This window comes from Cottoperca gobio, chromosome 11 (genome assembly GCF_900634415.1).
Source record: "Cottoperca gobio chromosome 11, fCotGob3.1, whole genome shotgun sequence".
Lineage (NCBI taxonomy): Eukaryota > Metazoa > Chordata > Actinopteri > Perciformes > Bovichtidae > Cottoperca > Cottoperca gobio.
Genome location: NC_041365.1, coordinates 4886027 through 4899048, shown reverse-complemented (window position 1 = coordinate 4899048; position 13022 = coordinate 4886027). Strand labels below are relative to the sequence as shown.

At 40.9% G+C, this 13022-nt stretch overlaps 1 protein-coding gene across 1 annotated transcript in view; it reads left to right on the top strand.

The window, feature by feature from the left end:
* vps50 (VPS50 subunit of EARP/GARPII complex) overlaps window positions 1–13022 on the top strand; it is a 70094-nt gene that overhangs the window by 47812 nt on the left and 9260 nt on the right. The window contains exons 19-20 of the mRNA XM_029443697.1: window positions 3262–3339; window positions 3842–3922. Coding sequence (XP_029299557.1) covers window positions 3262–3339; window positions 3842–3922 — 159 coding nt within the window. The remainder of the gene's footprint in view (window positions 1–3261; window positions 3340–3841; window positions 3923–13022) is intronic.

Below are 13022 nucleotides of genomic sequence, written 5' to 3'. Positions count from 1 at the left end.
GTTGACATGCATTGACGCTAGGGCTGCACGATATTGCTTTCTGCACCGGCATTGCAATGTACGCATGCGCAATAATTACATCGAAGGACGTGCGATTTCAAGCAAAGCAAGTTGTCATGCTACAACTTTTCTTTGCTGCTTTATACAAAAGCAAAACTTGCACTGTTCTCATTTTCCATGACTAATCTACCGGCGCAGTCTGTCTAAAATATAATTCACTCCGATTTAAGGGTTCTCGGATGCACAGAGTTTGTTCCCAGGCTCTGCATTCACAGCAAACCACCAATCACGATCATTCTTGATCAATTTATCAAACAACCCCAAAAAGACGAAGATTAGTGGGCGAAAATAAATGCAAGGTCAGTTGTATGAAGATATTTGGGCTACAGTAAGGATGATGTTGACCAAAAACAGATACTTTGTCTTCATCTGGGGAAAATTCCTGTATTTATTTCATATCCAATATAAATCGTACACATTAATTTTTTTCCTCCAGTATCGTGCTGCCCTAAAAGACGAAGGGAACGAGGATAGGGTTGTATCCTGATGCATTTATGTGCGACAAGATGCCTTCCGTTTGTTCGGGCTCACATCAGAAACAATTTGGGGTGCTTTGATGTCTTTGAGGTTTACGGTTCCAACACTGAACCTCGACATCTGATTTTAATCTGGCCGGTGTGTGCGCCGTCCCCTACCGTGCTTCTAAAAATAAAGAGATGTGAGCTACACCAAGTAATCAAGAGTTTTTGTTTTTTTTGCGCAATGCCCGCAGGTACATAATATTACCTCTGCTACATCAGTGGTGTGGTGCGTTGAGATGAGTTGCCTGCATTTATTTCTAGAGATGGATTTTTGAATTTCCATGTTTATTAGATGATATACAGTGAGACAATAACCACTGTTTCCATCTTTTCTCATTGCTCTCTGTCTCAGTACCCATTTAAGTTGAACGATAGGTTACAGTCTGCAAGCCCGGTTTCCCCCGCTCCATCTAAAGACCATAATATCATTTATACTGTGCCTCACAATGAAAGAAAACACCATTCCCCCCCGGGGAAAGTGCTAATGATGGCAACAAAATGACTTCTGTCCTAGCGAGGGAGAAGAGATAAAGAGGATGAACGCTCCGCAGGGGCCGCTCCACTACACATTATTGACTTGTTTATGTGTCACGGGGAGATGAGGCAAGGTGACACACTTGTGAATTGACAACTTGCCAAGAGGTTGCTTTTTCTCATGTGTCTTCATCTGACCAATGGTGCAGCATGTGTGAGTGTGTTTCTGTCACATTCTCTCTGTCGGATGCTTTTATTCACATCACTCTTTCTCACCTCGTCTTAAACTCTCTTTTCCTTCTCTGCACATACTGTATGACATTTCTTCTCTGACTTCTTTCTGTTTCATCTTCTTTCTGTTTCATCTTTTTATCCTTTCACATAGCATCGTGGTCATTTTTCCTCGCACTGTTCCCGTGCCACTTTTTATCTCTCTGTCTGCATTCTTCCCTAAACTCTAACTTTCTCTTTTTTCTTACTTCTAGTCTTCATTGAATGTCATATCATGAACCGACCCATATCATTAATAGTCTTACTCAAAGAAGCACCTATAGTAAAATGCTAATGCCCCTATAAATCTTTAAAAAGCTTCTGGAAAATTGCTATGCACATATGCTGGTATTTTTGACGTAGGCTTTGCTCTCTTTACACCGCTGGAATCGAGATGGAGCATGACTCCTCCGCTTGAAGAGTAATGGGTCACATTAATATTCAAAAGGGTAAATACCCCATTATCTGTGTATATTAACCCTGTCAAGCTGCACCATTGACTCTGTCACACATATGATAAAGATGCATTATGTGCCATGCTTTACATATTCTCCATAGCTATTAATAACCGGGCTTTCAATGGACTGAGAGAGGCAGAGTTACAAACAGGGTTTTGGAAAAGTGATTAATGTTTCATAATTATGGAAAGTTTGTCCCGTAGGAAAACCTTGATATTTCACCTGTCTATTCTAAGAGAAGACAAAAGAAGACACAGGGAACATAAGAAGACTGTACTTCGTCTCTCTGTTTTGCCACATGATGGCAGAAAGAAAAGAGGTGTGAGGCTGCACACCAAAATGATGACGTAGTAAAGATGTGTTGAGAATGCACAAAGAGAGATAGCACAGATCAGGAAAGTATCTGACGCTTGAATAAATGTCTTTTCTGAAAACTTAGCAATAAATAGTTCTAGATAGAAATGGTTCTTCTTCATTCTCGACTACTGACTCCCACAGACAGTTCCTCACAATGGATGATACTCATCTTTCATGTGCATGTTCCAAGTGTTTACACCATTAGAGGCTCCTGTGACACAGTTACAAACAGAAGAAAACGATCCCCACCACTTTCACGATTGCTTTCTATCTAATTTAGATAATTGTAAACAAGCCTGAATTAATTTCCTAAGATATTGGTTTTTCACTGGTCGCTACAATTTTCTCTAACGCTATTTAACTCCTTTTAGAATGAGGGCCAAGTAATTAAGAAGCACTTCAACATTTAAGTATTGCACTCCCAAAAGAGTCTAAAGAAACATATTGCAGCAGAGGTTGAGCTATCTGGACTTTTAGTCTTTAGAATGGGTCATGCTCCAAAATCGTTTGATCCTACATTTCCCATAATGCAACTCTGTGGCATCTTTTTATTCGACTCTCCCGGCTTCTAAGCCTTGTGTTAAAAAAAAGTTTTCAGTTTAAGCCCACGCCGAGATAACATGAGGACATTAAAATAATTCATAGCTTGGAAAGACGCAGAAGACTGTTTTCACAAGCTGTGAAGTACTAAGGGTGATGAAGTTCTCAAGGACATTCTCAAACACTTTCTAGAACCTCTGAGAGATGTGAAAAGTACAGTGTGTTTCAGTTTCAGTAAAAGTTCATGTGTGAACACAATGTAGAAAGCTTCCATGTATCCTAGTAACAAGGTTCAGCAATGTTTCCTTCATTAAGTGAAGGAACCTTGTTACTAGGATACATGGAAAAAAGAAAAACAAACCAGTACATCTCCTCAGTTAGTCAGGAGTATCTGTTAGAACAGAGTTGTTAATGTGTTAATGTGTCAAGAGTAATTCCACCCATTACTTCCATTAATGTAATTCTGTGTCTTTGTTTGCTTCTTTGTTTATACATTTTCCCCATTCTGTTCTCCGCAGTGTCCTTAAATTTGAGATTTTGCTTCTTGTTTTTCCTTTCTGCTGCCCATTCGTCATCCATAGCCTGTCCCAAGCCCGTCTTTGCCAAATCATGGTGGCAGAGATGCGGGCCCTGCCAGGGTGGTGGGCCCTGCTTGTTTGGTAAGAATAGATATCTGGAAGCCTTGCCATCCCAAAAATACTAGTCAACTCTTTTGGTGTGGTTGATTTTGAAGCCCTGAAGGTGTGCGTGATGTGCTTTCTCAAGTGACATCAAACGCATCTGAAAGAGATTTCAGAAGCATTTAGATGCATTTAGATTTTACTGTGCTTCCTCCCTCTCCACGCTCCTCGTCTGTCATCTACTGTAGCCGGTGTGATTGTGTGATTTTGAAGCCTGTTCCTCCCAGTAACTCCTCCCTTTCTTTGGATTGGACTCGACTAGAAGCCGAGAGTAAAGATTCTTTTGTCTCCGACTACATGAGATGAAAGCAGATGTTGCCTCGGTGTGTGTGTGTGTGTGTGTGTGTGTGTGTGTGTGTGTGTGCGTGTGTGCGTGTTTGTGCTTTAACATTCAGCTGAAGTGTGTGTACTTGTAGAGGAAGGTGTTTGTGAAGGGTGCTGAAATTAACTGTGCGTGTGTACATATGTGTGTATTCTACAGTATGAGTCATCGGGTCTGGGCCTTATCAGCAGCAGACTGAGAACCACACTGAACCGGATCCAGGAGAGCCTCATTGACATGGTAAAACTTTCCCTTCTACTCACTCTCTTTTTTTTCTCTTTTACCAGCACTCGTTATGTCGCTCATCGCCTGTCTCATTTTCTGACACAAACACGCTCTCTCCACTCCCCTTTCCTTGCCTCTCTCCTCTTTATGCCTCTACCTGTATTTTTTTTTACCAATCTACTCTATCCACCCCGACCATATGCCTGATCTCACAGCTCGTATTGCCACAAAATGCATTATGGGTCATCATTATCTGGCCAGTGGTCACTCACGCATACACACATCTCCCTCTGTTTAAGTGGCCACGCCAGGGTGGATGTGTGTGTTGTCCCATTAGGGCTCTCAATCACTACTCCCCTCTGCAAAACTACATAGTGACAATTAGTCTGGAGCAGACTACACTCTCTACCCTTTTGTCTGATAGTGTAACTTTCTACAGTCCATCTCCTCAGTTACATGCTGTGTAGGAAAAAGAGAAAATTGGGAAATATACTAGATGTTGGGAGCAAAAATGGTCATTAGCACGTACAAGTAAATGATGTACAAATACTGGCCTAAACTGGAAAATATATATTTTTAAAATGTAAGTCTCGGGGGCAATTGTTGCACGTCAATCACTGTTTTTAGTGCCATTCTGAGATGTCTTGAGGCATTTCCCCCCTTCATTTCTGACCCTGGTTACACGATGAAGCAAGTGGACTTCAGTCTGACACTCTGTTGGCGTTTTGACTTGTTAGATGAGTCGAGTCCCGAGAGTTTACTTACGGTAAAAGTGTGAGTGAATGGCTCACTGAATTCATATCTCAGTTATTATGCCTTGAATTCAACTCTGGATACTAAGGCTTTTATTCATTTATTATTATTTAGGTATGTCTTTCATGTACATTATTACTTAGCTATGCTTTAGGCCCACGTTGCTTATACATAGTTCAATGGAATTTTCTATCATAGGTCGCAAATTATGACTCGCAATACTCCATCAGTTCTGAGAATGAAACTATTAAATGTGCCGTTTAGTGTTGTTTTAGGTTCTGATGCGTTATTGACAGTTTTAAGTAAGTGGCACTGATTTGGACTGTGATTAGTTGTCAGGTGACTGTCAATGGCAATAACAATCTAATAACAAGAGGCCATGGCAACCGTGAGAACCAATCGGTAAGGGGAACGAAGAGAATTGTTTTCCAACCATCTCTTTTGCATGCAGATGGAATCGGCAGTTTTACACAGGAGGGAGCACACAGCATTCAAAGCACTTCTTTTTTAAATTTTTAAACAAAGCATTTATTTGAATAATGGCATTTTGCTGTGATGTGTATAGCTTAACAATAATGGGTTGGACCGAGTTCAAGGACTAAAAAGAGAAACATAAGCAAACTAAAACAGCGAGGCAGAGGGAAGAAAACCAATAAAAGTCAGAAAAGAATGATACATTATCAAAACTTTAAATTGTATTATGCAGTGTGCTGCGGCAACATTTCGTCTTCCCTCAGGGGGCACTATACCCTATTTATTTCCTGGTTAAATTGTGAGCCATTATTGCAAATGTCGGACGAGCTCGGTGCTCAGCTGTGAAGAACGTTTATCATCTAAACTGTTCAAATGAACACAGACGGACAAATGAACAGACTGGATGGAGAAGGAACAGACGGGTGGGTTTGTTTTGTGAGTGAGTCTCTCAAGAGACAAAACTGTTAAACTTTAACGCCTGCGCACACACACACACACAAACACACACACACACAAACACACACACACACACACACACACACACGCACACACACACACACACACACACACACACACACACACACACATACATTTGGATGAGCATAATCATATCACATTGTGGCCATCGCAGGCTGAGTGATATTAGATCTATTTCAAAATGCTTCAGGACTCTGACACTCTGGCTTTGTAATTACACCCATCCTCTCTCTAATGTATCGGCCAATGCTTTTAGTCTGTCCTTTCTCATATGCAAAACTATTTTAGCTCATTTCAATAAATCATTCAATGTTGGAAAAATGCCCTATTTTCCAAACTTACACAGCACTCCCTTTTTCTCTCCCCCCCCCCCCCCCCCCTTTTTTCTTTTCTTCTTCTCATTCCCGTCTCGCTCTCTCTCTGCTTTCTGTTTCACATCATCGTCTGCACACACACACACATCTCACCCTTTGTCTGGCGCTCTCCTTCCCACAGCTAATGTACATTGTCATTTATAACACTTTATATCCAGTTTCCATACGGTTTTATAAATCCCTCCATTTTGTAATATAGGTGGCTCCAAAGTCAGAATGTATTCACGTTGAGTACACAAGCAAACTCCGCCTGCATACAAATACACACACCCACACACTCCAGAGATTGCAGCAGGGTAGACCTCATCTGTAAACAGATTATAAAGTTAATTGCACACTGCATTTCAATTGAACAGCCGAATCCTTACGGTTTTGTTCCCCTGATTTGCCGACGCAACTGTTTGATTCCAAAACCAATGTGATGGTAATGACTTAGAGTCCCATGTGAATGGCAGCGAGATGAGATAGAATCTTGTCTCAGGTACGGCGTGGCTTCAACTTAAATTGGGAGCTCCACGGGGGAAAAAGTAAGAGATCATCCCCTCGTTTACGTTCTCTTTCTCTGCCTCCGTCATTCCTGATTACCTCGCCGAAACCCGGTCGCTTCTCTGGGTTTGTCGGTTTCCATTTCAAGTTCACTCCCTTTTGACTTTGAATATTTCATTGCGAGTGTTTGGAAGGTTGTGAGGTTAGGGCAGAAACTTCTGAGAGTGCCAAGAGACGTAATTGCCTTGTTCACATGTTTAATCACACGCGCAGTCGTCCACACAGCGTCTCGTTCCAATGTGTCTCCTTTACCTGAATGTGAAGCTCCCAAAGGAATTGTTTTTACCTAAACAAATAATTTAGCTGTCGCATTAAAATAATGATTTACCTGCAATCCTTGCTTGAAGAACAATTGAAACCCTTCGGGGATATTGCTTGGGGCAGGTTAGAGGACAGTGCCGTATTAGACTGGTGCCATGAATCCCATCTGCGACCGTATTGTCGCTGCCAGAAAGTTCAGCCGTGGCAGCTGCTGGGAGCCGTTGCTGCACGCAGCATTGTAAAGAGAGCTGCCTCAGGCGAGCATTTGCAATGAAGGCCACCTCTGAAAGAGTAAATATTGGTGGATTGAGTATTGCGATGAGTAAAAAGCCACTTGTTTTTCCAACTCTTTCTCTCTCATCTCTCAACTTAGTTGTCCTCCTTCCGTTGTTACCTGTTCGTCCTGACGTCTCCCCTTTAGCAGCTGTGTGGCAGTGATTACATGCCTCTTAAATCTTCTTGTCAATGCCGTGTTTGTATATTTATTTATTTCACCATTGGCCTAAACAAGTCAATGAGATCATACAGCTGGAAATGATGTCGCTTCACAATGTGTTTTGAGTTGACTAGATGTGTGTTTGTGTGTGATTCTGTCCGCTTCTGGTTACTCAGTTTTAGCTTTTAGTTTTCGAGTGGGACTGTTTCATGCCTGGCATTGAAACGGGAATGAGAAGTCGGGTAATTTCTTTTGTTGGCAGCAGTCATCTGGCAGTGAGCTCGCTTGCAGAGATGCACACAAACACACACACACGCACGCACATACACGCACACACACACTGACAGACAAGAAAACACATGTATACAAAAAGAACGGGAACTTTAAGAGAGAAATTAACACACATACAGGTCCGTAGTCTCACTGTAGGTCACTACGACATTGCACACTCGCTGTCCAAGGCGCTTTTCATGCTCTCTTTCTGTTCGTGGCTGGGTGATAATCCTTAAGCATGTGTTGTGGTTGTGGTTTGCTACATAGTCTTGGCACAGCTAACACACACCGACACGCTGCCTCTCATGAGAAGCACTGGCTAATGTCACACACACACACACACATACACACACACACACACACACACACACACACACACACACACACACTGCACACTGAATCCAGTCATTAGTTCTGTGTCTCACGAGGGCACATCACTGTCCAGACTGGCCTCTCTGTTGTGGCCTGCTGTCTCACTCTGTCAATGGTGCAACCTACCAGAGGGGATTGGCATTTGACAGGGATTATAGATCATAATTAAACTCTGTGGTGTTTATACTGTAGTTGTGAGGATGTCACAAGTATTGACATTTTGTCGGGGTTTCAGTGTAACAAACACACTTCATTGATGGGCCCAGCTGTAGGTCATGCTCCCCCCTCCCCCCCCTTGTCTCACATCTCCCGGGGCGACAGACACGGTGATAAGCAGAATTACGTCCTTTAATACAAATCTTTTTATCCTGCTTTCTCATTCATGTTCCTAACTTATTTCAGGCAAGTTATTTTCTTCTTGTATCGTGGCAAAGCAGGTGAGTGGACCACTACGAGAGAAGAAGTTGCTATGAGACGGGCTGAGAGGTGCCAGGCGGTGTCGCACAAAACAAATGAATGCCCTAATTCCATTTGACATTCATCTAATGAGAACTACATTTGTAGTATTGGAGTGAGCAAGAGGTGTAATATGATCCACTTGACAGTAATTTCCTGGCAGGCAGTCCACTAGACTTGTCCATAAATCTCTATGGAATGGATCGGAGAGGAGTAAGCAGTCAATCACGATAGAGTGAGACACTTCAATTGAGAGATCACTTTTCAACTCCCCAGCTGGAAGCTTACAGAGCGATTACAGAATCATCACGCTCTTAGAGTTAACTGAACCTTTCAAATTAAGGATGTTTATTTTTTTACTTTGCTGGGTAATAACGTTTAAAAAGTCGTTTTGCTGGTTAAGTTTTTTTTCTTCTCTGCAGCCACTGGTTTTTGAAAGGCCTTAATTTTGAAGGGCTATTAAGCCAGAGCTCCCTCGCTGTTTTACGTTGGTCTTGATTTATGGTTTCAAAATGCAAAACCACTCAATTCAGCATTAAGAAGAAAATGATCAAGCATTTGAGAAGCTAGAACCAGTGCTTAAAAAAGAAAGTCTGATATGATCAATATAATCAATCCATTAATCTTAAGAAATGAACTTTAATAGAATATTATGTTCATATTTAAGCTGATTGAGAAAATAGGTTTTCAGGACCTTCATTGTATTTGCATATCTTTTCTCATACCAGTGGTTTATGTTGAGGACTATTTCTTGTCCACCTTCCAGGTGTATGTACCTTAACTTCACTCAGTTTAAATGATGGAGCTAGCAGACCTCCTTCAGGGTGTTGCTCAAATCACCCAGTCGACGTGCAGGGAAACCCCAATAATAATAAAATAGATGCAGAGCAGAGGTGGGCCTAAGTCAGCACTTAGCCAAGATAAACCCATGGCCTGCAATGCAGACTGTAGCTTCTTAAGTGTAATGAGCGAACCAATCCCTATAGTTTGCTTCCCCAGTGCACACTTGCAGTAGCGGTGAATGGGAACCAAGCGTTTGGGTGGTGTTGTGTTCAGAAAATGGCAAGGAAGTTATGTTAAGTTGAAAAGTATGGACTATAATAAAGTCTATAATAGGCTACAGAGGTTTGGTGGGTTTTCCCTGTGGACCTGAAATCCTGCACTCTTCACTCAGATCAATACAAAACTTTCGTGCCACTTTATCCCTAAGGCATTATGGGAAAGAGATTACATGTCCCATATGAATACCATAAAGTGTAGCAGAATCTCATTATACTCAGTCCTACCACACACACACACACACACACACACACATATTGTACATATATCCACACGCATACATCTGTTTTAAACCTCTATCCTCATTAAGAATCATTTTCAGCTAACTAAATGTCTCAGCCTCTCGTCTTTGATCTGTTGGATGAAAAACAGCAGGGATTGATAGACATCAAGCTGTGCTATATCCCTGTTTCTATGTCTTATATTCAAAGCGTTGCTCTTATCTATTTTATAATCCCTCCTTGGACGTTCATTTTTATGTTTTCTTTTCATTGGGAATTCCAGGGCTTAATTTCTAAGCATTACACAAGGGTACATAAGCTCCCTGGCTTTGATGCTTGATGTCTTAACAATGCTGTTGGTCCACATGGGGAAACCATTTCGGCATTAATACCACACATAGAAACAAATACTGGTTTTCCCTTTCACATGTACAACACTATACAAAAAGCCCTTAAGTTTGCACTGTTAGGCAAGCTGTTCTTTCTCAACTACTGGATGTTAGCAAAGCTGACAGAATTTAGTAAAGAAATTCCTCCCGAAGGCTTTGGGGTGGTGCTGCTCTCCAAAATTCCTAATCAAATTATGGTTTGGCTTTGAATAAATGCAGTTGCAGTGAAATGTCTCTTGAAGCGCTTACATTCCCATTTGTTTTTTGGCATATACGTGTTTATTTTTCTATAAACACCAGGAATATTTCTTTATATAAACTCTCGCTGAAAGGTGCCATTATTTCCACATGCTGACTTTCTCTTCGGTTTCGTACCATTCACATTAATTATTGATCATCGATGAAGAGATATCAGCGGCTGACGCTAAGGACACAGACACTGCAGCATGCCTGAGAGACTGCAAAGTGGGCACTAAAAGGGACAAGGGAACAAAGAATAGTGTGGAGCTTTTGCGGATGCAGAAAGAACGGAAGATGTGTTTGGTCAGAATTGAAACGGAGACCACACAGAAGACCAGAAGTACCAATAAACTTCTCAAAGTTGGAGGCATTTGGTTTGAGGGTCTCTTGCCAGTGTTAATAACATTGTAGGCCAACGTTTTGTCAAGTATTGAGTGTGTATCAAGAGTTTTATTCTCAAATAATATATGAGCATCAGTCCAAAAGAAGTGATAAAGCAAGAAAATACTGGATCTGTTAATTTGATTCATGTATTTTCCATTCATTTACCCATTTCCTTGTAATATAGAGTTTCCTTAGATTAGCATTTTTCTTTTTTTTCAACATTAGAAACATGGTGTAAATCCTAACTGGAGCATTTCTGCTGTCACTTACACCACGAGAGTTCATTAACAATGTCTTTAATCTCCTCAAAGCATCATGTTGTCAGCGGAAGAGCGTTTTGATTCAGTGTAGGACGTGCTTATATCTGGCACGTTCAGTATCAAAAGTCTTCTTCTTCGGCGTGGTACACTGCAGTGATTAAAGTGGCGTTACGTTTGTTAAATGCTATCTGGGGGGCACAGGCTCTATTACAAAAAAAAGAAATCATGACAAAAGACTGAAGTGATCTGTCTGTCACAGGGAAGTTTTAGCCCTCTTTTCTACTCATCGTCTTTACCGAAGGTCTTAAAATGCTTCATTAACTCACGGGCCACTTCTGTCTGAGCGCAGCGCCAGACAGATGATTAAAACACGGCGAGCTCACAAAGAAAATAATTGTTCCTCCACTCCTTTTTGGCCCCCAAATTCACATTATACTGAGAATTCAGACTCCTACACGCATATTTCCTTTCAACTAATACAATGGGCAGAAGCAGTTTTTGTTCAAATGTCATCAATGACTGTTGATTATGTTTCATATGAAGTATCCAAAGAGGATGTTGGCTGTCCATATAGATGGAAAAAACGCTTTGATGTCGACTTGCTTGCAAGTAAAGTCTTTTGCTAGTCCCGCGCATTTGAGGGTCGTTAGCTACTGCTTGACGATGCTAGCGAAGGGCTAATGGCTAGCGTAGTAAAAGGCTGTATTTCATTCATGAATAAATGAATCATGCTGTGTCTGTGACACCTCTGCTAGCTAACAATTACATGCATTAGAAGACTAGTAAATGTTCATCTTTAAAGATGCACTTATGTTATTTAGATTTGAAACCAGTCTGGGTAGCTGCACTAGCTAAAAAAATGCCACGGTAATGTCGAAAAGTACATCTTAAAGTAAGTGTAATATTAGTGTATTATATCAGAACACATCATAACCAGTGTTTTGTTACAAGTTTTTATTTGCTATTTTCTTTTCAGTGTCACTGCGGCGCGGGCCCCCTGAAATATAGCTAATGGTCTAATGTCAGTGTTCTCATATTCAGAGAAATATTGTCTTGATCTTTGTCAACTCTTTAATAGTGTCTGTCATCACTGGTGTCTCGAACAAACAATTTAAATTAGAGCAGATTTGCTTTAGAGAAAATCTTAATTACTGTGTCATCAGTGAAGACCTCCTACTACCTCCGGCCTGATTAAATAATTTTGTTGATAACTCTCAAACTGTTGCATGACTATACTTAAACGTCACTAATTAAAAGTCAGTCTGCTCCCGTACAGTAGGGTAATTAAATGGAGCTTGTAGAAAGCAACTTGAATAAGTCTCTTTTAGCAATTAGAGGAAAATGTGGACAGAATTGCGACCACTTCTTAAAGAATATGCTCTAATGGACGTTCCAGCACCACTTACATGTAGCTGGTTTCATTTGGGGCCTCCTGATTTGTTCTTGTGTATCAGTAACTCGATTCAAGGTCTTTTATCAGCAGACTGTGCTCTGTCTTTTTGTACCAGTGTTGAACAAATTGTATCCTGTAGTGCGTCCGCCTCAGAGGATGCCTACCTTGTTTATTATCTGCAGGGCTTGAAATGTGCTTTTGGTCTCACTTGCTTGTGTGTGGCTGTTGGTCTTTTTCCTAATATCCTCAATTCAAAACATGTTTTTCATCAAATGGAATCGAATGCAAAGAGACTATTACTGCATTCCATCCCTTCTTTAGTCACACTTTTATTACAGAATGTGATGGTTAATCTCTCAGATTGCATTGTAACTGAATAGATTGACATGCCACTCATACCACAGACTTAATAAAGCCTCTTCAGCTGTAGAATTGTATCTTAGTAAACAAATCATTTTCAAAACAAATGCCTGTTCATTGGGGGGGGATAGCAGGTTTCAATTTAGTAGTGGGATTTTTAGAAGTGGGACTCCCCTTTTTCTTACAGATTGAGATTTTATCATGTTATTTAGAAAACTGTCTTCACTCTGGGAAATTAAAACAGGCATATTTTCCTTCCTATAACTTTTACATTACATTTAGCTGACTCTTTTGTCCAACACGACTTCCAAGTGAAAACAATCATGACGATACAAGTACACTAGCTTCAAATAGGTGTAATCATTTTAAGGGAATTAAGAATTAAAC